The sequence below is a fragment of the Falco biarmicus genome, chromosome 1, assembly GCF_023638135.1.
Source record: "Falco biarmicus isolate bFalBia1 chromosome 1, bFalBia1.pri, whole genome shotgun sequence".
Lineage (NCBI taxonomy): Eukaryota > Metazoa > Chordata > Aves > Falconiformes > Falconidae > Falco > Falco biarmicus.
In genome coordinates, this window is record NC_079288.1 from 33319517 (window position 1) to 33343778 (window position 24262).

At 50.5% G+C, this 24262-nt stretch overlaps 2 protein-coding genes across 23 annotated transcripts; one reads left to right on the forward strand and one right to left on the reverse strand.

Moving 5' to 3' along the window:
* Window positions 1-318: 318 nt before the first annotated feature.
* On the reverse strand, window positions 319-10138 carry P2RX6 (purinergic receptor P2X 6). Of its 9 annotated transcripts, none has more exons than XR_008824952.1 (12): window positions 9964-10138; window positions 9703-9853; window positions 9130-9201; window positions 6511-6580; window positions 5669-5762; window positions 5305-5385; window positions 4377-4518; window positions 4067-4176; window positions 3519-3612; window positions 1779-2427; window positions 1565-1642; window positions 319-746 (listed from the first exon to the last, which is right to left on the reverse strand). XR_008824952.1 is itself a non-coding variant. In XM_056357495.1 (12 exons), the coding sequence occupies exons 1-12, from the start codon at window positions 10098-10100 to the stop codon at window positions 708-710; spliced, it is 1140 nt and encodes a 379-aa protein (XP_056213470.1). In that variant the 5' UTR covers window positions 10101-10138; the 3' UTR covers window positions 319-707. The 9 variants fall into 9 exon arrangements, 4 of the variants coding, with proteins under 4 accessions (XP_056213470.1, XP_056213466.1, XP_056213478.1 ...); XR_008824951.1 differs by having other exon boundaries at window positions 6505-6580; XM_056357495.1 differs by having other exon boundaries at window positions 2362-2427; window positions 6505-6580.
* Window positions 10139-10173: 35 nt separating this feature from the next.
* LOC130153187 (leucine-rich repeat-containing protein 74B-like) lies at window positions 10174-24202 on the forward strand. Of its 14 annotated transcripts, none has more exons than XR_008823261.1 (6): window positions 10179-12094; window positions 13881-14021; window positions 16030-16139; window positions 16731-16846; window positions 17921-18071; window positions 18271-19588. XR_008823261.1 is itself a non-coding variant. In XM_056347689.1 (6 exons), the coding sequence occupies exons 2-6, from the start codon at window positions 12067-12069 to the stop codon at window positions 18329-18331; spliced, it is 456 nt and encodes a 151-aa protein (XP_056203664.1). In that variant the 5' UTR covers window positions 10179-10606; window positions 11962-12066; the 3' UTR covers window positions 18332-19588. The 14 variants fall into 14 exon arrangements, 8 of the variants coding, with proteins under 8 accessions (XP_056203655.1, XP_056203664.1, XP_056203679.1 ...); XM_056347689.1 differs by lacking the exon at window positions 17921-18071 and having other exon boundaries at window positions 10179-10606; window positions 11962-12094; XM_056347704.1 differs by lacking the exon at window positions 17921-18071 and having other exon boundaries at window positions 10179-10478; window positions 11962-12094.
* The last annotated feature ends 60 nt before the right edge of the window (window positions 24203-24262 follow it).

Consider the following 24262-nt stretch of genomic DNA (forward strand, 5'->3'; position numbering starts at 1 on the left):
CCCAGTCCCATGCGTCCCTGCACCCCTGCGTGTCCCTGCACCTGTGTGCCCCCCAGTCTTGCGGCCCCTGTACCTGTGTGTACCCCCCAGGCCCCCCCATGTAGACCCCCAGCAAGCAAACACCCACCCAGGGCTGCTGCCTTAAACTCAGCTCTTCCACCCCCCCTGAGGATAGCCAAGGTGGGGGTGAGGCAGCCCTCCTACTCCCTGCGGAGACCCCAAGGATCTGGCTGGGTTAATGCCACCCCAGATGGAAGCACACAGGGGTGCAAGCACAGCCCCATGAAACCAGGGCTGGAGACAGAGAAGAGCCACCTCCTGCTTTCCAAACAGCTTTATTTTGTTGCATCCCTGTTTTTCCCAGGAAATCAAGTCCCATGGCCATCTGGAACACGAAGAAGTGCAAAGTGCTTTGTGCTGAGTACAGGCTGGCCGCTCCCCAACAAGCTCTAGCTCCCACAGCAGCTCCGCAGCGTGGCTCTGCCTGGTCACCGGCCACTCAGTGCTGGAAGCTGCCCATGGGATGGCTTTGCGCTCCAGGAGCCAAGAACAACTGCTGAAGCAAACGTTTCTGCAGGAAAGGGAGACCCTAACCCCTGCAGGAGAACTGGGCCACCTCCACCTGGGCCGCAGCCGTGCCCCCATTGCATCTACCTGGAGGTTGCTCCTGAGTGAAGGGTGCTTGTGGCGGAGCATTCCTGATGTCCCTAAGCTGCAGCCTCAGTCTTACCTTTAGGGGGTTTTGCCTGCAAAATGAACAGGGGCATCTTACTATACTAGAGACAGGGGACAGCCCAGGCAGACGGTCCTGCGCTGCTCTGCTCAGTCCCACACAACCAGATTCATTGTTTGAGACCCCAACTCCACCAGCCATTTGAGATCAGGCCTTAATAACAGATTTTTTTCTCCCTCCAGTAGGATGGCACAGCCCTTGGGCAGGTCACTGAGCTAGTGAACCTCTGTCCTCAGTAAGCCTTGGCCAGATAAAGCTGAAGATGACCCGAGCTAGGGCTGGCAGTTCTGCTCTGCAAGGGCCTCCCAGCCCGCATCCTGCAGCTCCCCGATTCACCAGAGCTGGGCAGTGCCGAAGCCTGAACCACACACGGCAAGAAAATCTGTCACTGAATGGCAGCGACAGCGCTGACACAGCGCCGGGGCACACCCTGAAGAGCTGCCCTCTCTCCATGTGGAGCTCGGCCAGATTTGGTTCAGAAGAGGGTAAACAAACATGGAGCTGGGTCAGGGTTTCTACAGTAAGGTCCCCTGGAGGACTCCTTGCTGTCTAACAGCAGTTGAGGTCACGGTGCAGCCTTCCCTGCAGTCCGGGTGCCAGCTGGGTCCCTCTCTTCCACCCTGCTGCCACTTGCTGTTAAACTTGTAAGGGTTTAATCTCCATCACATTCAGTTCAGACCAGCCAAGCCCAAGAATCAAAGTCTAAAAACTACTCCACCAGGGTTTTCTGAGATCTTGTGAACTGAATTTTAACCAAGGGACAGAAAATATTTAAAACCGCTTGCAAAACTTCACTCCAACCTCACCCCTCCAAAGCGGCCCCATCCTTACCTCCTCGAACTTCTCCTTCCAGTAGAAGTCAGCCTTCGCATCCAGGTAGAGCAGAACCAGGTCACAGACCACCGTGGCCTGAAGACAGACAAATGCAGCAGGGCAGTCAGCAGGGAAAGTCCCCACCCTGGCCCCCACCAAGCCCTGCAGGTTGGGCTCGCTGCCCCCAGCCCAGGCTACTCAGGTGGCTCCACCAGGTCCTCCTGGACCTAACCTGCTCCCCTTCGCTGTACAGGAGGTTAGCCATGATCATCTGGGCTGCAGCACAGGGTGGCTGGTCCAGAGGAGAGCTGCTGTCACAGCCACATAAGGGACTGGGACAGAAGAGGGGGCAGGTTGGGGAGCCCAGGCTCCCCGTTACTCTGCTGAAAGGGATGAGCCACAGAAGGGGCTGCCCTGTCTCTAGGAATGCAATGCCATGTCCGTGCTGGAGCCAGACACTGCCTCCCTTTAGAGTTGGGGGAGAAACACAGGAGTTGTGCTCTCCTGCTGGCCAAGACCGCTGGAACAGACTAACCAGCAACACCTCAGCAATGCACCTTCCCAGGGTCAACCCAAACACCCAGCCTCCACGAGATGTGCCCCTGACGGCACTCAGTATCCTTGATCTGGCAGTGTCATTACTGCTAACGATCACAAACAGGAAAACGGGGAGCTAACACCCTGCCAGACAATCTCCCCTCCCAGGCTGGCAGGCACCCAGGAAGCCTTGTACCCAGGCAGGCAGGGGAACAAACAGGTAAGTGGCAAAACCCAACCCACAGATCAGAGGAAAAGAGCGTATCTGGAGTACTCACGGCACCAAAGAACGCGATGCCAGTGCCAAAACTCACAGCAGCAGGAATTATGCTGAACTTCCCAGCCTGGTGAGAAACGGGAGGTGGAGGGGGAAGACAGTGGGTAGAGAGTGGTGAGAGGGCTGTGGGACAAGCCCCACTGTGCAGCGTGCTTAAAGCCAGGAAGGTGCTGGAGGAAACCAGGGTCATTTCTCCGTGCCCAGCTGTAGAAACCTGACTGCTATTGCCGTGACTCAAAACCCCTCTGGCTGTCAAAGAAGGGACTGAGGCAGCTTGTGACTCGGTGGCAGCAGAGGTTACCGTGGCCCACCTACTCCTGCCGGCACAGCGTGAGCCTCCCTCTTGCTGCAGAGCCCCACCAGCTGCCACCCATGGAACTACATCCCGGTGAACAGCAAACACAGCCCTGATGTGATGTGCCCCTCTCTGCGTGAACGCGTCCGGTATCTCTGAGGAAAGAGATTTTGGGGTTCCTGCCTCTCTCCTGGCTATTCTCTCCTGCTCCACACCTCCCAGACCTGGTCTCACTACCCAGAAGCGGTGCACCCCATCCTGCACTGCATGCTTTGCCCTCTTCAGGTGAAAAGGCCACTGCTAAGCACGACACACCATCTGTGGGACATCTCTCAGTCTTCTCAGCGCAGCCTCCACCTTGCAGCCGAGTTCTGAGTCTGTTGGTGATGCTGCGCAGACTAGCATCAGCCACAATCATGCCCATGCCTTTTCTCTCCGAGGGTACAATTAAATAATAAGGACTTAATTGTCCAGATTCAGAAAAGTTCAGGTTAATCTTTGCCAGGGTGCTCCCACCACAGGACCCTCACAGATGCCCACAGGCCCTCTGCCCAGACAAGCTCACCTTGCCTGCAGGGCCCAGCACTTCACAACACCCATGTCAGATCCTCAGCAACAGAAGCCTCCCTGCTCAGGGCATTACCAAGAAGTTTCTCTTCACACGGGAGGGACCATTTTTTCCTGCTCTGCTTGCAAAACTCTGGAAAGAGGTGAAGAGCTCACCAGGGTGGGGAGAAGCGATGCCAGCAGGAAGCCATGCAGCCCGCCAGCTGCAGGAGAGGGCAGCAGCAAGTGGTGTGCAGTCAGCCCCGGTGACGAGACTGCCAGGACTGCGCATGCAGGGTCTGCAGAGGAGACGGTACCTGGCCATGCACAGAGATGTCAAAGCGGATCCCGTAGAGCTTCAGCAGATTCCGGTAGAGCCGCCGCTGGGAATCCCAGTAGTAGGAGGCAGTTCTGCAGGAGACATTGGATGTGGCTCAGAAAGCTATGGCAGCTCTGCGCAGGCAGTGAGGGAAGAGGGCTGCCAGCGCTGTGCGATTGCTGGGGCCACTGTGTGCCTGTACACCGCTTGTGACCTCCAGCAGGCTGCGACACGGACGACGCAGGTACTGCCACGACTCACTAGCTTGGCATCAGCAGGGGGACATCACTGTCTGCTCAGCACCAAGCCTGGGGTCACTGGAAGCATGCAGCTCCCAGTGCATCCCGTTCAGGGTCAACATGAGTGTGGACAGCCACATGTCCCTGCTCTCAGGCTCCAAACAAAGCAGAGCTACAAGATGGGGGAAACTACCATGGCACCTAAGTACTGACAGACCCTGCACTGAGTCTCCACATCTCACTGTCTCTGCTGCTCTGAAGAGCATCAATCAGGAAAAATGAGATTCCAATTGCCCAGCATCCTCACCTAAAATTGTACCTCCTGTCCTGCAGGCTGAAGGAGTACTGTGGCTGGCACTGGGCAGCAGGGTGATCCAGGTCACAGTCCCACTCAATGCGAACTCCGATGCTCCCCCCCTGCAAAACACATTTTATTCCAGGAGCAGCACGGGAACACAGATTTGCTGAGTTCTTTACTGTTCAGACATTCACAGATCACACATTCCCTAAGCATTTCAGGGGTCAGCCCTGTCCCCTGCCCCTTGCCTACATCCTTGGGGAATTTGAAGTCATCCTCCATACTTTAGAAACAAAACCAAACAAAAACCACAAAGTACCAGCAGCGCAAGGTCTCCAAAGGTCTCTCCAGCTGCCTCCACCATGTCACGGACACGGAAGACAGGACAGGAGCGGTTGAAGAATGGATCATACGTGCAGCTCTTGAAATAGGTGGGGTCATTGGTCTGCAAAGCATTGCACCTGAGACAGGAGAGAGGGGGAGCTGTCACGGGTTGAGTGGGAAGTGGGAGGTCAGGGAGCCGTGCTGCACAACTGAAAAGGAGACCCTCCTGCTCGAGTGGGACCACTAATGCTCCTGCTCTGGGGGGAGATAGTCATTGCCTCTCCTAAAGCCTCTGTTGGAGAAAGGGTGGAGGGAAGCCAGCCCAGAGGAATCACACACGGAGGTACCATCCTTTACAGGACCTGCCATGGTCCTTCCCCTCCCAGCAGCTCTCCTCCACCTCTGCCTTTGCACATCTCCTTTCTTGCCCAGCACCTAGCTCCCACCGCCGTGAGATGTAACACTAGCCTGAGCTAGCACTCCAGGGGCGATAGCAGGGGCAGTTCAGCCGCCCCAAGCCATGCCTCCTGCCAAAGCAAGGCAGCACAGCCAGTGCAGCCCTTTACTGGACCTCTGTGAAACCACTTTGCAGGTACTAAACCGCAAAAATATATGAGGTAAAATGAGAATGACTGGCCTTGTCTGGCTCTGTGGTGCTCTACAGAGGCAGACAGACAACCGTCCCCTTTGCTGAGGGCTCCCCATCCCATTGCTCTTACATGTGTAAACACAGGTGTCAGTGAAGCAACTGGCACTCTCCTGACCACACCATCCTGACCCATAACTGCCCGAGCCACCACGTATCCTGGATGGCACACAGCTTCCTGGATGCCTCGGCTGCTCAGCCCCTAGGCAGACACGCTCAGCACAGAGGCTGGACTAAGGCTGCACGCACAGTCCGGCCAGAGGAGTGGCATACTTACTTGGAGAAGTTAAATTTGGTGAAGTGGACAGTATTTTTTATAAAAAGAGTGAAATTCTCCGCCTCAGCCAGAAGAGGTTTCCTGGAAAACAACCACCAACGAACTCAAATTTTGCACAGTGGCCAAGGCATGTCCCCATTCCCCTTGCTCTGCAGTCTCTTCCACAATGCCAGTTCTGCTACAATGGACAGTTGCAAGAAATGCTCCTGCGTAAAGTTCTCGGGGTTTAACTGACCAGTACATCAATGTCACATATCTCCCTGAGCCTGGCTGCCCCTTGGGCAAGTATGATCAGGCTCCTGCTTACACAGAGGGAAGGAACCAAAGCTCTCAACGCCTGCTGTCCCTTCACCCTGTGCCTTACCTGGGCACAGTGTTGTTCTCCACAGGACACCAGCCATAGATCTCACAGGTGGAATGGGTGGTGTTGAACATCACACATTTCCCAGTTTTTATCCCTAAAATTGAGACAACGTATATCATTCACGATTCCTTTTCAAAATGTCTTCTCTGCAGCTCCTCTCCTGGGACAGTGCCCTGGCCACAGGCTTGTCCTGGCCTTCTCAAAACTTGAACAACAAAGGCAACCCTGGGATAATCTCCAGTGTTTTCTCCACCCAACAACTTCCCTACGAAACCTTCCCTTCAGGCTGAATGACAGAAGCTGGTGTACAAAGACAAGCAGCTACCTGCTGCTGTCAGCACCTGTCTGTCTATCACAGCCTCTCCTGCCCCGCAGCTGCTGATGCCACCCGCTCCTGGGATGGGAACACAATGAGCTGTGGTGATGCAGCACACAAAGCTTTGGCAACTGACTTCCTGGAGCTGAAACACCCTTTCCCAGCTGAACTCACAGGGGCTGCTAACATTAATCAGCATGAAATAAAAGCCAGGTTTTATTACAAGAAAACATATCAATCACATGGCACACTGGTTTCAATTCCAGCAGCCAACATCAGAAACAAAGCACCCCTGTATTTGCTGTCACAACACCTTGTGCCCACAGCACCTGCTTGTCCAGCCGTGACAGGTCACTGTAAGATTTTGGGAAGAATAAAAGGCCGGAGAGCTCTTCCGTGCACACTTACAAGAAGCACTGAACTCGGGCAGTCAGGCACCTTTGTGGGTCTGTGGTTCTGTTTCCTACCAAACATGAGTAATGAAATGATTGGGGTTTTTTTTTAGCAAAGCACTTAGTACCGTTACCATGAACCACCGGGTTTCCCACGGGACAGTCTGCGTCTTCTGTGCACACCGCATCAAGAACCGAGGGGCTCTGAGAGAGGCAGAGAGAAGCACTGTTACTGGGCTGCGCAGCTGCCTGAGGCCACGTGGTCACACATTTCCACGCTACGGCTCCTGTTTCTCCAAGGATGTCCCAAATGCTTACAGAAGACATCTCCCATGTCCAGAACCTGGGCAGTCTCCAGCCAGTGAGGAGAGAGGCATCTCTGAGGAGCAATCCTTCCAGCCTGCCTCCACACTCTGGGGCACTCGCCTCAGAGGTGGAGGAAGCCTCAGGACCTAGCTTGGACCTTTCGGTTGGGACTGGGAACAAGCACAGCTGGGTTCAAGATGGCCTTAATAGCAGAACCCATCAAGCACCTTGCAAAATGCCACCCCAATTCTCGCAGGGAAGAGCTGAAGAAACCCGAAATACAGCATAACACAAGTTTTACAAGAGACACTGAAAGCTTCACCTTCACTCTCGACCCACCTGATTGCCAGTAGCAGCAAAAAGTTCCTATTCAAACACAGAGAGATGATGGCAGGTGGTGAAATGTGAGAAACACCTTGACGCAGCTACTCCCAGGCCACCACAGGAGTCACCAGCCTGTCAGAAACCCACTTCCCTAGGCCCAGAAGGGCACAGAGGCCCAAAGGCAGGTGACGAAACCCCAGTTATGGAGTCAGAAGAACGGGAGAGTCTGTCCAGGCTCTCCCAGGATAGCCTCAGCCTCTTGTTCCAGGTGTGAAACCCACCACAATGAGCAGAGAAGTGCCTTAGGGCTGGGTATGCCTAGGGGTATGGAAATCATTACTGGAAGCAGAAGAGCAGCATTTTGGGATTGCACAGGACATTTAGGGGATGGGATGTTTAGGGGAGGAAGAAAAGGCATGGAAAAAGAAGGATCTAGGTCATCTGAGAAGGAACCATGATTGAAGTGAAATGATCCCTTAGTCCCAGAGCTTCCATCCAGACAGAGTGGATGTACTGACTGTCTAATACCTTCTGGCTCTAAGTCTCTGTGGATCATCTTCCTTAACTTTCAGAGCGCCTTGCAAATAGAGGCAGAGAGTTTCCAACTACTCAAAGTATTTGAGATCAACATTGAAAGGTCTCCCCAAGAGGTAAGTCACAGATCAGCCACAGATCTGAGCTCAACACAGATGTCAGCTGCTAAAACAAACTGTCCTGCGTTTGGGTGCTGCCTCTGGCCCCAGCCAGCCTTTTCCCTGGTCCACCACCACAGGATACTTTGGTGATCAAGAATATGCAGAATTTCCTGCAAAGTCAAAAGCTGTCTCTGCTAAATCTTCAATGTCAGCTGCAGCCCCAAAGCTGCAAACTGAGAAACTACTGGATATAGCAGCACAGAGTGAAGGCTGTGACAGACACCCAGACACACCACAGCACTGTAATGGGATGAAAGGCTCTGCTCTCTCTGTATCCTTGCCTACCCACTGCAAAAATAAGATCCAGAGATGCCCATAACTGCCTGTGAGAGCGCCCTGAAATGCTCTGTGGCATTTCACGTCTTCCCTGGGGACATTCCTGCAGCTATCAGTACTTGAAGAGCTCTCGATGTTTTAAAGAAGGATCACTAGTACTATTTTTTCCCCCTGAACCAAAACCAGGATTGCCCCTCCTCTCCAGCCCATGGGCTGCGTTTGAAGAGCAGCTCATCCTGGCAGCCTGCAGCTCAGGGCAAGCTGGGAAGCAGGGTCAGGCTAGGAACAGCACAGCCGACCACAGCAAAAGCTGAAGAGACCATTAGAACAAACAGTGCTTGGCTCAGACACAAGGTGCCAGCAGTGCCTTAGCTTTTAAGCTTTTAAGACATTTGCTCCTGTCTGCCAAGCAGGGTCCAGCTTTGGGAGAGTTCAGTTGAAGAGCTGGCCTGAATCCAGCCTTAAAGGGACAATTTCTTCCACAGGACATATACCACTAAGTGCTAGCTGACTGGGAAAACACCTAGACCTTGCACTCCATTCCTCCTAAAATTAGGTCACCAAACCAGAAAGGATACCAGTCCTGCAACTGAGAGTTGTAAAGGAACACACGACTCAGGCATCCACAGAGTGCGTGCAAAAGCATCAGGAAAAATGGCAGAGCACAGGTAAAAGCATGGAGCAGCAGGTCAAGAGATCAAGAATATATGTGAGACTTCAGGTTCCTGGTGACAGGCAGTGCTGATGTCAGCCGCACTGCGGAGATGGAACAGCATCAGGGCAACACAGCTCTGCCTCCCCAGAGCAGCTCCTGTCCAAAGGCTGCAGAAAGCCTGTGAAGATCATATGGTGTCACCACCCCCCAAAGAAGCCCAGAGAGCAGGTGAAGCCCCACCAGTGTCCCTTGTCCTTCTGGTCACCACAAATGATTCTAGTCAGATCACTTGGACACGTCTTGGTTCATGCAGATATGACAGAGGAAGTGCAAACGAGCAAGTAAGACCTATGGGGCAATGAGAACGAGGAAAACCAGTTTTGTTTGGAATGAAAATCCATCTCCCCCCTTCTGTGTGGTCTTGCATTGCGGCACTGACCCGTTTTATAGCTGGACCCCCCCCCGGGGCTGGGCTGGGGCCAGCACAGGTCACTTACCTCGGGGCAGGTGCCTTGGGACTGCTGTGCCGTAGCAATGAAATTGGTCACCAGAAAAAGCACGTTCTCTCCCTAGGAAGCAAGCAGGGACCTTCAACAAGACATTTACACCACCACACCCCCCAGCAGCAGAGCAAACAATATATTTTTTCTTTTTTTTTTTTTTGGTTTTGCAATTTACAACCTTAATTTCGCCTTTGCCTTTCCCAAAGGGCTGGCACAACTTCTGCCAACCGCCCCGCTCCCCTCAGCTGGACATGGGGGAGCTGGGCTGTACATGGGAGGGGGGCACGGACGTACCAGGGGGGAGTGTGGGGGGGTGGGGTCGGGCCGTACTGGGGGTGTGGGGGGTCAGGGTTGTACCCTGGTGGGGAGGGGGTCAGGGCAGGGTCGTACCTGTGTGGGGGTCGGGACTGGGTCGTACCTGGGCGGGGGGTGTGCGGGTGTGTGGAGGGCAGGGCCGTACCCTAGGGGGTTGGGGCATGGCCGTACCTGGGGGGGGGACGGGACGGGACATGGGCCGTACCGGGACGGGGGGGGCGGGGGGAGGCGCCGGGCCGGGCCGGGCCGTACCTGGGGGGGCCGGGCGTAGTCCGCCGCGTCCCACAGCCGCCGGCCCTTGCCCACCGCCTCGGCGACAGCCGCCCCCTTCATCTTGGTGACCACGGCGGCGCGGGGGGCACGGTCGGTATCCTGGTAGCCCTTCCGTGCCAGCAGCACCCACCTGCGGGGGGGCGAGGCGCGCTGAGGAGACCCTCGGCCGCCCCAGCACCTCAGGCAGGAGCCGGGCCGGGCCCGCGACCGGCTGACCGCGGCGGGAGGGGACCGCCCTACCCGAGCACGTAGCCCAGCACGCCGAGCTGGAGCAAGCGGTGCAGCAGCCCGACCCGCCGGTTCCGCGTCAGCGCGAATTTCACCGTCTTGTAATCGAGGAGGGCCCCGCACGCCCGCAACGGCGCCTGGCTCCTCATGGCGGCCTGCGAGGCACTGCGGGCGCTTCCCGCCGCGGCCCCGCCCCGGCCCCGCCCCGGCCCCGCCCCGGCCCCGCCCCGGCCCGCAGCCATGGCCGCGGCAACGGCGCAGGTCGGCAGCGTGCCGGGGGTGGCGTGAGGCGGCCCCGCCGGCTGAGGCTCGGCCCGGCCCGGCTTCCGCGGTTGGTGTCCCCGGGGGGGGGGCCCACGGGGACGCCGGGCTCGTCCCCTGCAGGTCCTGGCAGGCAGCGGCCTGGCACGGGCCGAGGCCCGGCCGAGACCCCGCCGAGGCGCTGTAGGAGCAGCCACAACGCGGCAGGCACCGGGGTGTCGTGGGAGCTGCTGGGTGAAACTGACTCCATCACTCTTCCCCCACAGGCGAGGAGGGTGGCAGTGGCCCCGTGGGACAGAGCCGGTACCGGGCTGTGTGCAGGGCCTGTGGCGTGACCCTGGCCTCCTGTGGCGTGCACCAGGCCGCAGGCCAAGCATGGGGCCTTGGCCCACGGGTGAGGGGTGGCAGCACTGTCACCTTGTGTGAGGGACACTTGCGCTGGGCTCGGGTCTTGGAGGGGCTGCAGAGCCTGTCAGGCAGCTGGGGATGTCCCCTCCGTCACCCTGCCCTCATGCGCCGCTATGGTCCCTCACCAGAACCAGAAACCAGCGCAGATGCCCCATCCAAGGGACCGTCAGCTTTGTCTTTCCCACTAAGCAGAATGTTTTCGTAACTCCTCCGAGTATCTGAGCAGCCCAGGTTTTATGTCAAAAACGTGTCAAGGACCCTTTTCTGCCCACCATGCTGGCAGATTAGGTACCAGTTAGGAGCCAGCACTACCCCACACGAGGTTTGCTGTTGGGCGAGCAGTAGCGATCTGCCCACAGATGGTTTTGCAGGGCCTGGAAATGGGGATCGCCTCCCCTGGATGCAGGAGGGGAGGTGTGAGGATGGGATGTGCGGGTGTGTCATTACCTCTCTTCCCCCTTGGGTCAAGATTTTTTCCAGAGAGTGCGTTGTCTCCCCTGGGGTACTTGCACATCTTTTAAATTAATGTTTTTAGGAAGAAATTATAAACCTTTTGTACATTCCTGCATTGGTTCGTGTCGGGTAGTCCCACCCATGAAAGCTGCCTTCAGTGGGCATGGCATTTTGGAGATGCATAGTTTGGACCATGAAAAGGGTGCAGCCTTTCATACTAGTTTTTGGTGATCAGCCTTTGTGTTAAGTTTGTTTTATCTGGAATAGTTCTCTGAATTACCTTCCAGTTCATTTTCCTGTGTCTGATATCCAAGGCTGGAGAAAGTAATTCGATTTTGCAGTATCTGTTGAGTAATCACAAGGTCATTGCTATACTTCTGTTTTAACTGTAAATATTTTTGAAATTAAGAATTCCTGCTGGCAGACATCAGGATATTGGTGCAATACAGGCTTCTTAAATGTCGAGGTCAGGATTCAGAGCAGCCATAAGTAAATTAAAGGGGAACTTACTATGGCTGTACTCAGACTGCCAGGTAGAAGTGATGTCCAGAAAGGTACATCACACGGTGGGCCAGAACCTTTTCCTCTGTGTCATGAATATTGACAGCAGAAGTGTTTTTCATCATTTTTACAGAAGGAGAAATTAATTATTTAATAACATAAATGAAATATCTTAAATCATATTCAGTGTTTGCTTTTCCAGTCTAGCTTTAAATGATTTTGGAAGAGGAATCTTTTTGCATGATTCTGCTGATGGCTTTGTGAAATTCCCCTGCGCCCTGCCAAACTAATGGGAGCTGGAACAGAAAGATTCACAGGAGGTTTGTAAACACAGTGAAACTGTAAATGACCTGGGTTGTTTGTTGTTTTTTTCTTTTGTTGTTGCAGGGTGCCAGAGCTTTAGCTCTTTCCTTAATGGTTAATACCTCTATGGTCACATTAGACCTGGGTGACAACTGGCTGTAGGGAAAAGGGGCAGCTGCAATTACAGAGATGCTGAAAGAAAACTGCTACATTTCAGGTTTGTATTCTCCCATCTGCTGTTCTCTGGTGGATGCATTGGTGTAGAGGAGGAAATTGTGCTGGTTTTGTGGATTTAACCAGTCCTGCTGTCACAGTGACTGTGTGTGAAAACGGTACCGGAACTGGAGTACTGTTTGAACAGTGAGTGTTTAAAACTGCTGCTTTGTCACCTTTTTGCACTTGTTTTCATAGCATTTACTTTTGTGAAGTTAGGATGCCACTTACTGGAGTGAGTTCAGTCCTGTTACTCCTGTGAAGCTTCTGGAAAGCCAGGAGAAAGAGCAAGTTTTGGCTTTGATTGAGGATCAGAAACATCCTCCTGAAACTTAAAAGACTATTGAGAGGATGCAGTTAATAACAGTTAAGGCTTTGTAAGTTGAATTTGCACAACTGGCATCTAGGAAAAGGGGCTTCTCAATAGGGACAAGTGGAAGAGAAGCCCATCTAGAGTGAATCTCCAAGCCTCTGTTCTAGCCACACACATCTGCTCTTCCTAGGGACATTTCATGTGTCTTAATACCTCTGTGGTGTTAGACTACAGATAGTGCAGATAAAGGGAGCAGAAGCAGAGTCGCACTTCCTGAATTTAAGTCTCAGTCGGGCAGTGTTCTGTCTAGAGATGATGGTTTTAGTCCCTGCTTTTCTAGGGTCGATATGCCTGCCTTTGATAATTAAAGTAGCATCTCCTGGTCATATGTGGACAGGTTGTCTGGGTTGTGGGTTACACGTGGCAGGGTCCTGTGCTGGCTCTGCAGAGCTGAGTTTGGTGGGATACATCTGGTTGTGCCAGCACATACCCAGAGGCACTAACAAGCCCTGTCATACCTGAGGTTGTTATGTGCAGAGACAGTCTAGGAGTCCCTGTGCGATGCTTCTGTGTGAAGAACGCAGAGCAGGGCCCAGGATGGGTCTGTGTGGAGCCCCTGTCATGTCTCTGCATTACATTTTCCAGCACTTGCATTAACCTGCTCTTTCAGTGTCTGAATCTCCAGGCCTTTGCTACAATACAGGCAGAACTTTCTCTAAGTCATGCTGGTCGCTACACTGAAGGTTGTAGTTTATTCACAAAGAACACGGCCAGTTTAGACAGCTGAAAACACAACTCTCATATAACTAAGGCAACCCTAATCTGTTTGGTTAGGAACTCATCATGGATGAAGGGGACAGGTTCTGTGCTCTGAACTGCTTGTTAACATGGGATTTCCTTATTTTTGTTTTCTAGTGGTTGGATTCAGTATTAAAGGTTCTCTTCTGTGCTAGGAAAATTCATTCTGTATGTAGGTGGGCGGTGAAGTTCATGCTTTCATATTTGGGTCTCTGTCTGCCTTCACATCCATTCGTGTTGTTACATTCAGCATTGCGGTCGCTCCCAGCCTATGCTCTTTTCTTCAAGCCACAATGAGGAACCAGGAAACCCGCTTTCACTTTGCTGAGTGTAGGTTGTGCCTGGACTGGGAAGCACACATGTACAAGGAGCACTTTTGTCTCATGTCCCATATTTGTGTGGCAAAACTTGAATGAGCCTAACTTAGGGACAGGCTGTAAATTCAAAAATGAAGTTATGTTGTTCCTGCTAAAATATTATGTTAGACCAGGTTCAGCATTGTTATTTTGCAAGTCTGGCACTGCTTCTGCCATTGCAGCATAGAGGTCAGGCGCCTCCCTGCCATCTGACAGGATAAGATTTGATAATCTGATAGTGTTTTTTCTTTCGCCAGTTGTCAATTTATCTGACAACGAATCAGGTGTTGAAGGAGCTTAGACCTTTTCCGCTATGCTTCTAGAAAATACTACAATTGTGTCCCTCCAGCTCTCAGGAAATGAATATGTTGATCATGCAGCCAAGTATTTAGCAGATGCCATCACAGCAAACAGCAAAGTGGAAATTCTGGATCTAAGTTACAACATGTTTGGTGACAAAGCAGGTAAAGTACTGTCTGTGCAGCTGGCACAGAGAGGAGTGCTGGGGCAGTTAGCAATGCGGCTTAATGAGTTGCTTGCCTGCCTCAGACCTTTGGGGGGCCGGGTCGGTTAATATTTTCAGTTTCCTGAGAAGTATTTTTGACTCTTTGTAGGCAAAACCAGTGTCAAGCTATCATCATTCACCCATCTTCATTCTTACCCTCTTCTTACATCATTGCAAGCTTTACCTCTTCTGTTTCTTTCCCCGTTCTTCCTAGTTCACAAGTTCTGATGGTCTTCCTTGCTTATTTTTTCCATCATTATTTCAGCTTTCACAGGTGTGTAAAATGCTTAATAACAGCAGAAAACATCCAGCAGAACGAAGTTTGCCAACAGTCCTTCTGTCTAGCTCCTCATCACTGAGAGGTCATTCCAAGTGCCAAGGGGAGGTGTGGGAGTGGAACAGGCAGTTGTATGTCCCTGATACTCTGCCACCCTTGACAAGTTGTGGTTTGGGGACTTCCTTTGCTAGTGACTTTGTCTATTTCTTTTATTGTTGGTCTTGACCTTGCTAATACGTGTTGGTCTTTTTCTTTGGCTCCTGATTTTTAAGCATGCTGTTACTTAATTGTTACATCCTTGCATTCACAGTGCTCCTGTGATGATGTGCGATATAATGAAACCCAGTTATTGCGCTCTGGGCTTTAGTCTGTTCTGGTTTCACCAGGCTTACTTGTGCTGGGCTGAACTCCTCCGTCTTTCTGACTGTCCGCTTCTGTAGTACACTCCTCATAATACCATTGCTAATCCCTGACTTTTAAACCTTTATGCTCATCTCCTTTTTGCACCTTACTGGCACATGCTTCATCTTCTCCATCTGTGGCTCTCTAGGCAACCCCAGCCACATGTTCTGCTACTATCTCCAGGATGAAGACTCACAAATCTTCTTGTGCTCCAGGTCTCACTCTACAACCATGCACCAAATCTCTCTACTTCCAACACTGTCTGTGATGGGTACATAATCAAAAAGGGAGGTCCTGAATTTTTCTCTCCCATGCCACATCCCATGCCATCTGTCAAATCTACATATTCCCTGTGTTTTGTCGTTCATGAAAAATTCACAATCTTCTCTCCATCCACTGCTTTATGACTCTTAATCATCACACATCTCACTTGCTATAGCCTCCTTCTTGAAGATCCTCCCTGTCTTCAGTGGGCTTCTCTGGCTCACAAGAGAGGAAACAACCATAATCCTCTTCTCTTCTGGCCACCAGGAACACACTAGCCATTGGCTTTGTTCCTTCCCAGTTCTGCCCTACTTTTTTCCTCATTTTTACTTTTGAAGGCTGCAGTGGCTGCTTTTCTCTCCACCCCTATCCTGCTCAGGTTCTGCTGCCTTCACAATCAAACAGCTTTCCTAAGTCTTCTGGTCTTCAAGCATGTCAATGGCTTCCTTTTCTGTGCTGGCTGACGACCTCATTTCTTTACTGTCCCAGTGGAAACTCACAGAACACTTGCTGGGGAAATCTATTCAGATTTTATGACAGTGGAGCTTTGAGAGGGGTTAAAGAGAGAGTGGAGCTGGCTTCTCTGCCATCAGAGCAGACCAGCAGGCTTCAGTTGGCTGGAGGCCAGAGCTGGGGAAGGGTGAGGGACTGTGGGAGGCTACCTACCTGCTTGCTTGTTCTCAGCTTTCAGACTCTTGTCAGGCTGGAGAATGAGCCTGTGCAGTCACATCTGCACACATGAGCAGCATACCCTGGCTTTGTGATACAGGGAATGGATCTTCTCTCCCTCTTTGCTATGTTTGCAGCCTGTGGTCAGAGCACTCATATGCTTTATTGTCCAGCAGCTTCTGCTTTGTGTTTATGGTAAACAAGGTACAAAAGGAAATAGTTTTAAATTTAATTGCCTTCCCAGACGTAATATAGACAGTTGCAGAGAAATATCTAAACTAACCTGAGCTCTGTTTTAACTCTTAAACATAATCCTTTTAATGCTTAAATTGTTTGGCTTCATCTTTTTTCTGAGGTGAAATTCTTGGAACAGCAATAGCAGAAAACATTGGATTAAAGAAACTTAAAATCAGCTGGAACCATTTCCATAGCCAAGGGGCAGCTGCCTTGGCCAAGGGCTTGGGGGTAGGAAATGTTGTCACTCCTGTTTTTAAATTGTGAGAAGTCACATGAAACTTTTATCTGTTTAAACAAGCGTGAACGCCATCATGTGCTGTTTGCCTTATGCCCTTGCCTGTCTGACAGCCATCTATGGTCTGGGATTATATAGACCTTGGAATTAAGAGTGTAAATTCATCCATTGTCTATTGACATACTGCATGTGTTTTTATTTCTCCATTTCTATTTCCTTCCCTTTTTAGAGTCAAAATTACTATAAATAATATTTTGAATTGTTTCATTTCACTTCTGATTCCTAAATCAATACAGAAATTGTTCTGTAGTTTATATACAGGTTTTACCCTACTAAAAGGAAGTAGTCTCTCATTAAAATAAGAAACAGTTCTTCTAACCTCTTAGGCTGAAAGGGGCCACTACAGTAATTTAATTCCATCTCTTGTCTAATGCAAATCACATGTCCCATTCAAGGACTAGGGGAGTGACCCCCAGTCGCTTTTCAGACAGTAGAAGGGATGGTAGTGCACAGGCAGGATATTTCTCCAAGGTTGAATCAAGTGACAGGGAAATTTTCACTTGTGTGTTTATGTCACACCACAGGCAAACATGTTCCTCAAAGCGCTGGATGTGTCCTACAATGGCTTTGGCAACAGTAGAGCAGCTGCCTTGAGGGAGGTTTTTAAAGCCAACAATGTGCTGGAAGAGCTCAGCATCAGGTGAGTCAGATTTGGTCCTGCTGCACATTTTCTCCCATTTTGTAGTTGGTGGGCAAAGCCTGCAGCAGCCGTTCTGCAGAGAAGGCAGCTCTCTCTCACCAGGCAGGTCTCAGCACAAGGTCTCTCATACACCTTAGGAAAAGAGCATCACTTCTGGAACAGAGGCTCTGTCTCAGGCTAGTAGCCACTAATGCCCTTAGAATCATTTAGTTAGCAACTACTTTTGATTTCTAAAAAAAGAAGTCAGTTAGTTGTTCATTGAGGAGAAATTTGTGTCCCTAACTCATACGCAACGTAGGTCGCTACATCTGAGGTGATTATACAAGATCTGTTCATAGATGGAGGTTTAATCAATGGTATTTCAGGCAAAATTAACACACCAAAGTGCGGAGGTCTGCTGTAGGATGGGACTTGCACCTCAGCTCTGCTGACTGTATTGACTGTATCACCATGGACTACATACGGAGACTGTGATGGTGAGCTCAGAGGAAGGAGTTGCCCGGCAGTCACCTGCATTTGATCAGCTGGATCTTGTCCTTCCTGGCCCTTAGCTGTGAACAATCCAGATGTCCACCCACCACCTGATGATCCCTGAAATGTTGAGCCTTCCTCTGGCAGCTGGTGCCTGCCTTTTGTACCTCCTCCTCTCCAGCTGTTTTAACTTCTCTTCCTGTAGACCATCCTTCTGAGCTTAGTATCCATCCTGCCATTGTCCTCACTTTCTCTCCAGGTCTTTTTTGTTTGCTTGTTTTCCACCTTTATTCAGTTTAGCTCACTGTCTTTTGGCAGTGCAGTGAGGAGCTTGTGTGAAAACCCCTATCTTCCTTTGATTTCTGTGCTACTTCATCATCATTTTAGCACTTACACCTCTTGCCCTGGGAGCAGAATGCTGCTGTAGAGTCTCATACCTACCCGTAACATGGTGGTAGTGACTAACAGCCCTGGCTTTTACAACCTTGTGTCAGAATTCTCAGTTTGGGTTAAGAGAGCACAGAATATATTTCAGTATCTGTTTTCTGAGGGAGGCTGGATCCTACCGCACACTTGCTTACCTGTAGTGATTTTCCCCTCTAGGATACCTCTGTGAACAGAGAGCTTGCAAAGCTGTGTGATGCTGTGAGAATACTTTTCCAAAATCATCTTCTCAGATACGGTGGAAGCATGAAGTTGCAGAAGAAAAATCAGTCAAAGGCTTATTTTCAAAGGCTTATTACAACCTGAAGTGGTGGGTAATTCCCAGAATGCAGTGGCTTCACGTGAGTCTTTTTGGGGCTGGTTCTTCGGCACTTCTGCCTAACACCCCAGTGCCACTCACCAAGCCCGTGACACAAGGATGTGTCAGGGCAATGCTAAGGCAGGATCTGTGCAAATATTGGCTACATCATCGTTGCTGACACTTGGAAGTTCTGTCTTTTCACTTTCAGATTTCTGCTACGACCAGCTCTGAGTCTCTTCCAGCACATGCAAGAGCATCCTCATGGATGAGAGTCCAGGGGCTCCTTTTTAATCATCATCTTTGTGTGTAGGACATTTGTCTGGTGGAACATCACGTGCTGTAGGTGCTGCTGGTGCTTGGATCCATAGCCCGCCACAGTGGGGTCTGTGCAGCCTGAGAGTGCACTTACTATGTTGAAAGCAAAGTCATATTCAGAGATGTGCTGTGAACAAACGCTTTCTGTCTTAGATTTGTTCTCCTGTTAAACAGCCAGGATTGCCTTTGCCGAATTTGCTGTCAGATGCACTGGTGACTCATTTTCATCTGCTTCCTACGACAGTTCTTTAGCCTTACATGGAGCCCACATTCCCCAGAGTAGAGCCCCTGCCCTGGGTCATGACTGGCATTATTTCCTGGATGCATGCTCTTGCTTTTGTCACTGTTACACATGGTGGATGCGACAAGTTGCCTGGAAATAGGACAGGCACTCAGTGGTTGCTCAGCAATGACAACAGCATGTGGGCTGTGACTTTTCCCCTCCCTGAGATGTTTTCTGTGATTCTGGTATAATCCGGTGGATCCCTCGCTACACTCTCTGGGACACCTGGGCACTGTGATTCAGGGAGAGGGGTGGAATTGTGAGCTTCTTAAGGAGCACTGGGAAGGAAATCATGTCTGTGTTCTAAGAAGCCTGGCTTAACTCTCCCTCTCCTGCTCTCTGTGAAGTAGTTGTTTCTTTGCGGTTTGGGAAGGGGCTGAGGATGCTCACACAAACAGCTCTGTCTGGCTTGGGCTGGAAGTGCAGGGAGCTCTGCTTTGCAGTCAGAGGGCAGCAAACCCCAGTGGTGTTGCCGTGCTGCCTTAACCTAGCTGTGGCTATACACAAATAATTGTCTTTCATTCCCTGAAGGTTGCCAGACATCGTTTGTAAAGAGTGTGCAACAGTCTCGGTGTACCCACGGCCGCAGCTAGGCAAGCCTGCTCTGTCCCCAGGCATGGCAAGTGTGCGCTGGGTTTGATTGCCTGTTTCACCAACACACCAGCTGGCAGGTCTGGGGACATCCAGGCAGTTCTGTCCTGTAAGGCAGTAGTGACACCTCTCTGAGATGGCAGCTTGTGAAAAGCAGGGGCCAAAATTCAAGTCAGCTTCTGTCAGTCTTTGTAGAGTACCAAGAGTACAGGCTACCACAGCAGTTGGCTGGTGCCCTGTGTTTTGCCTTACGCTTTTTTCCCTGGAACAACAGCATTATTATCCCCTTGCTCACTTTGGTATTTAATTTACCTAATAAACGTGCCTACCAGTGAAATTGCACTTAGTTCTCAGCAGAAGATGAGGTTTAGCCTCTTTATTTGAAAATAACTCTATGCAGTTATGATTTACCTAATGGAGCCTGTCCTATAAATGTGCAAATTATTTTACAGTTACGTATCTAAAAAATAATGTCTGTGCCTTGGATTCACACCTGTCTGTTTACACCATTTGGAGAGGTCTCTTGCATGTTGTTAAGGTCTGTAAATCTGGATTGCTTCTAGAAATTGCAGAACCATCCTGACACCCCCTTGACCTCTAGATGAAAACTGCATGTATCGAACACAGAAGATGTTATGAGGCTTGATTTAAATCAGTATAAGTACTTATATTTTAAGATATTTAGTTACTATTTATTGTTTCTGTTACGTCCCTTGCTGCTAGCCCTTCCTGTGCTCTCCAAAGAGGAGATGCAAATTAAAATTGTATTAAAAAGTTAATACATACGAAGTCCATCCTTATTCCCCAGCTGGTGTAGCTAGAGAAGATCCACTTACCCCTGCCTTGACACATCGATTCATTAGGCACTGCAGTTGGACCTGGGTGTTTTTAAGTTCAATAAATCTATCGGTGTACCATTTGGGAACCTAAAAATACCAGGTGAACCAGCAGTGTTTTATGGGGTAATGTAACTGGGATATGTATGTTGAATGTTCAGTTGTCCTGTGGGTTTGATGAGAGAAGGAGGTGGCTGTGGCAAACTGAGCGTTTGCCTGCTCTGTGTGCAGGCAGGATGGCACAGGCAAGATTGTGGAGGCAGGATTTGCTCTCTGGGAGGGCTGGAGGGAGAAGAAGGAACAGGCAGCCGGAGCTGCCCTGCGGGAGGTTTTGTGTGTGAAGTTGCAGGGATGTGTTGTGCTTTGGCAGCTGCTGTGAAAGGTTATGAGGAATTAACGTGGAAAGTTATACTGAGAGCCGTATTTCTGTTGTACTGAAATAGCAGTTACTCGTAATTTACCTGGCAGTCTAGTCTCCCCAGCTGGTTTCCCCATTCCTCTTTCCTCCAGACTCTGTTGTGTTCTTTTTCAAGTTGGGAACTAATCTTGGAATAACTCACCAGAAGATTTGAGTCCCTGTTCACCTTGTAATTTCCAGTACTGAGCTTGTTTGTTGGGGTTTTTTTGTTTTGTTTTTGGGTTGTGTTTTTTTTTTTTCCTGAGTGTTATTTCAATATTGTTCCTTTTTGGTTTCTTCACCAAACTTCCAGGTAGCCAGTTGGATGCCTTATGGAAGGTTCTATAGTACAACAGCACTGCTGCCTCTTTCCAAGCTGCTGTCCCCATCAGAGCACAGAGGTTACACAAATCCATATTAATTGTCACAAATGGTATTTTTTTCCTCAGTTCTTGAGCAGCTCTCATGTTGATCAGTGTCCTTTTGAGGCCTTGGATTTCCTTGCACCCCTTCACCTTTTTGAAGGATCAGCCAGCTTGTTTTCCTGCAGTGCTCTGGGCCTTCCTCCAGCTGCCGATTATTTCTGGAAAAAGTGCATTAATGCTCCAGGGAAGCTCACTGCCTAACCCCACATGAAACTCTTCTGGTGTAAGTTACGTAGGTGATCACTAAAGTTTTAGCTGTAGTACTACTAATAAGCATCATCTGAAGGCAGGGCTGGGGCAGAGGAGCCTGTACATGACTCCTAGCTTCTCCTCCAGCACAGCAGAGTTTTTCAGGAACGCTTTCATCTCCTTTACAATATTGAGTGTGCTGCCGTGCAGAAAGGTGCCTTAGCTCTTGTCCCAGCAAAGATCAGGGCCCATGGGGTTTGGTGCTGTCCTAAAGGGCTTCCAGTGTAGCAAGGGAAGCCCAGGCAGGTGGGATCATGAAAATTCAGCTGTCCTTGCTCCAGAAGAGGAACAGCTCACTGCAGCCCATTCCTGACAGCATCTGATGGACATTTCGTAACCTCTCAGGCAAAGTTATCATTGCCAGAAGCAAGTGTTTCTAGTCTGTTGCCTAAATCTCCCCCATGACAGTTTAAGTACATTGCTTCTTGCCTTGTCTCCTGTGCACGTGGTGAAGATTTATCCTCCTTTTGTGGCTGTGTGGTTGGAGACTGGCCTGTCTGCTGTCAGAAAGGAGCCTCTGCTGCTGGGATGGGACCACTTTGTCCCTGCATGTGCTTGTACAACTGGTTAGAAGATGTTTTCACCAAGAGCTGTGGCCCCAAAGCAGCTTGCTGCAGGGACTGCAGAGATGCAGGCTGCTGAAGCATGACCGCAGGCATTCCTACCGTGCTTCGGGTACCCCTGTGCTCAGCGCTCCAGCTGCTGGCCTGGCCACTGGCACTTCACGGAGGGATGAAGGGACCACCCAGCCCAGGGTTTGTGCCATCTTTTAATGCCCTGCCGTTTTCCAGGCAGTGGGAGGAGCAGATACACCGCTGCTGGCGTCTCAGGATGAAGAACTGTGCTTACCTCATCCTCTGGCTGTAGCTGCAGGAGGAGGAGGGGAGGATCGCAGGGGATAATGAGAGGATTACTTAGAGCCAGCCTTAAACGAGCCCTGCAGCTTGTCTTTGCTGCTTTCAGAGCTGGGGTGGAGGGGTGGGAGGGATAAGGAGGGATAATTTAGAAACAGGAGGCTGGGAAGAGATTTAATTAGGACGTTGGGCTGCTCTCTCCTTGGCAGAAGCCCACCACCCTCTTCTAGTGCTTGGGGCTCCCTTTTTCCTCCCTTGAGCATGGTCAGGGCTCAAGTATGCAAATGGGTCAGTTCCTGCTTATTTCAGTGTAACTTCTGTGATTAAACTGTCTCTGAAGCAGTGTTGGGATGCACCTATGACTCCCATCCCTTGCTGCACTTCACCATGCAAGAGCCCAGCCATCCCTGCAGGAGCTCCCCCAGCTTGCATCGCTGAGGCTGCGTGGGCGAAAGCAGCGAGCCTGTTTCCTGAAGCCTCCAAGATCATCATCAGCTCAGTGCCGTTTGGCTTATCCCTGGAGCTGGGCTGGCTACCCCTCCACCAAGCCGCATCTCGGGGCTGGGCGTGGAGGGACGCCAGGCTAATTTGGTGTCTTTACCATTTAAACGATGGTGGGTAGTATTCCTGGCGTTGATTTTTCTCTCTAGTACAAATCCCATGTTATTCCCCCTCTGAATTTGCGTTTCAACTTGTCTCCTTACGCCTGCTTTGTGGGAACTCTCCTCCCAGGGCACGGCAAACCAGCACTGCCCTGGTAGCTCCTCTACCCTGACCTCCCAGTCCAGCAGTGGGGCTGGTGAGGCTCTGGCTGTCCCTGGCCACTGCCTGCCCACTCACACGCTGTTTGTGGGGGATTATCATCCAGGGATCACATTAACCCTCTTAGCCCAGCCCAGGCGCACATGTGCTGGAGCTGCTCCTGCCCCGTGGCCCCTAAAGCCCTTCCAGGTTCCCGGAGCCCCCAGCGCCGGCCATTACGCCACTGACCTAAATACTTCACTGATGCATTGTGATTAGATTGATTTCCATACAGTCCAGATAGGCTGATAGACCATTTCCATGAATCCCAGAAAAAATGATTTTTATTTTTATTTTTTTTTTAAAGGTAATTTGGATAAAGATACTCCTATGGAAATCTGTGTACTATCAGCCGGAGTGAAACAGCAAGAGGTTGTCTCCCCATCCTCTATGAAACAAGGTTTGGTGAGCTGCGTACGGGGATGGTTTGCTTTTAAATCCGGCTGGATCACACTTGGGGGGATACAGATGAGGGAACTGATGTTCTCCCTACAATTACGAGCTGCCATCTTGAGGCACTGCTGACACTTTTTAGTTTGGATTTTTTTTTTTTTCTTTCTGCTGCTACAATTTTCAGGAACAAATCATTGTAGCAGGGCTCCCTTGGTGGCAGTGGCTGCTGACAGCCCCCTTTTTTTGTGTGTGCATTAATGGGTAGGCAATTTAAAATCAATTAATACATGTTCTGTGCCTGTGCAGGGCATGTTATTGCAACGGGATGGTGTATGACACAGACGAACTGACCAATTTTGTAATCCTATTTAAAAAAAAAAACACGCAAGTGTGCTCAAGAGGGCATGCTCACCTCCCAGGCTGCCGTTAATTATGTTTCAATCCTTTAATTCCCTGCCAGCTGCATCCCCATCATTCCCTGCCTCTCCCTGGCTGTGCTGGGGGCTACCCTGTATCCACGTTTGCTTTTCATGGCACAGCCTAAGCAGTAATTCCTCTGCATTTTTACAGATGAACATTTTAAAATAGATTAAATATCAATTGCTATGAGGCTCGTTCAACAACTCTTAGATCTTTGTCAAATTAAGGCTGATCAGGAGCTCACGCTGAGTGAGCCCAGCCCCAGCAACAGCTGAGAATATTTTGCAGTGTGATTTCTATTGACTTTCCTCCAAAAGAGAACACAAAAATGTTTTGAACCTCAGCCTGTCCTGCTCTACTAGGACTTCTACTGCTCTTCCTCAGCCACCCGCCAGGCTCCCTTGCTCCTGATACATCACTACGGTTCTTTCTCCTCACTTTTATCCTGCTGACAATGGATTTCTAGCAGGCATTAAAAGCCAACAATTGATAAGGAGAGTTCAGTCTGTCTGCCTCCCCAGATACTTGTTGAATATTTTTTTAATAAAGAATGACTTTATCACAGGAAGGAAACAATGGTGAGGATGGGGGTGCCTGTGGGTTATCTCAAGTGACTCACGCTTTAATTCCCATTAT

Bases quoted from the DNA above. Each gene is read 5' to 3' on its own strand.
- LOC130153187 (XM_056347680.1), top strand. From the start codon at position 12,067: ATGCTGAAAGAAAACTGCTACATTTCAG. The intron at 14,022-16,029 runs GTAAAGTACTGT...CTTTTTTCTGAG, and splicing joins CATGTTTGGTGACAAAGCAG to GTGAAATTCTTGGAACAGCA. The intron at 16,140-16,730 runs GTAGGAAATGTT...GTCACACCACAG, and splicing joins CCTTGGCCAAGGGCTTGGGG to GCAAACATGTTCCTCAAAGC.
- P2RX6 (XM_056357491.1), bottom strand. From the start codon at position 10,100: ATGAGGAGCCAGGCGCCGTTGCGGGCGTGCGGGGCCCTCCTCGATTAC. The intron at 5,386-5,668 runs GTAAGGCACAGG...GTTGTTTTCCAG, and splicing joins GAGAACAACACTGTGCCCAG to GAAACCTCTTCTGGCTGAGG. The intron at 2,428-3,518 runs GTACCGTCTCCT...GTTTCTCACCAG, and splicing joins ACATCTCTGTGCATGGCCAG to GCTGGGAAGTTCAGCATAAT.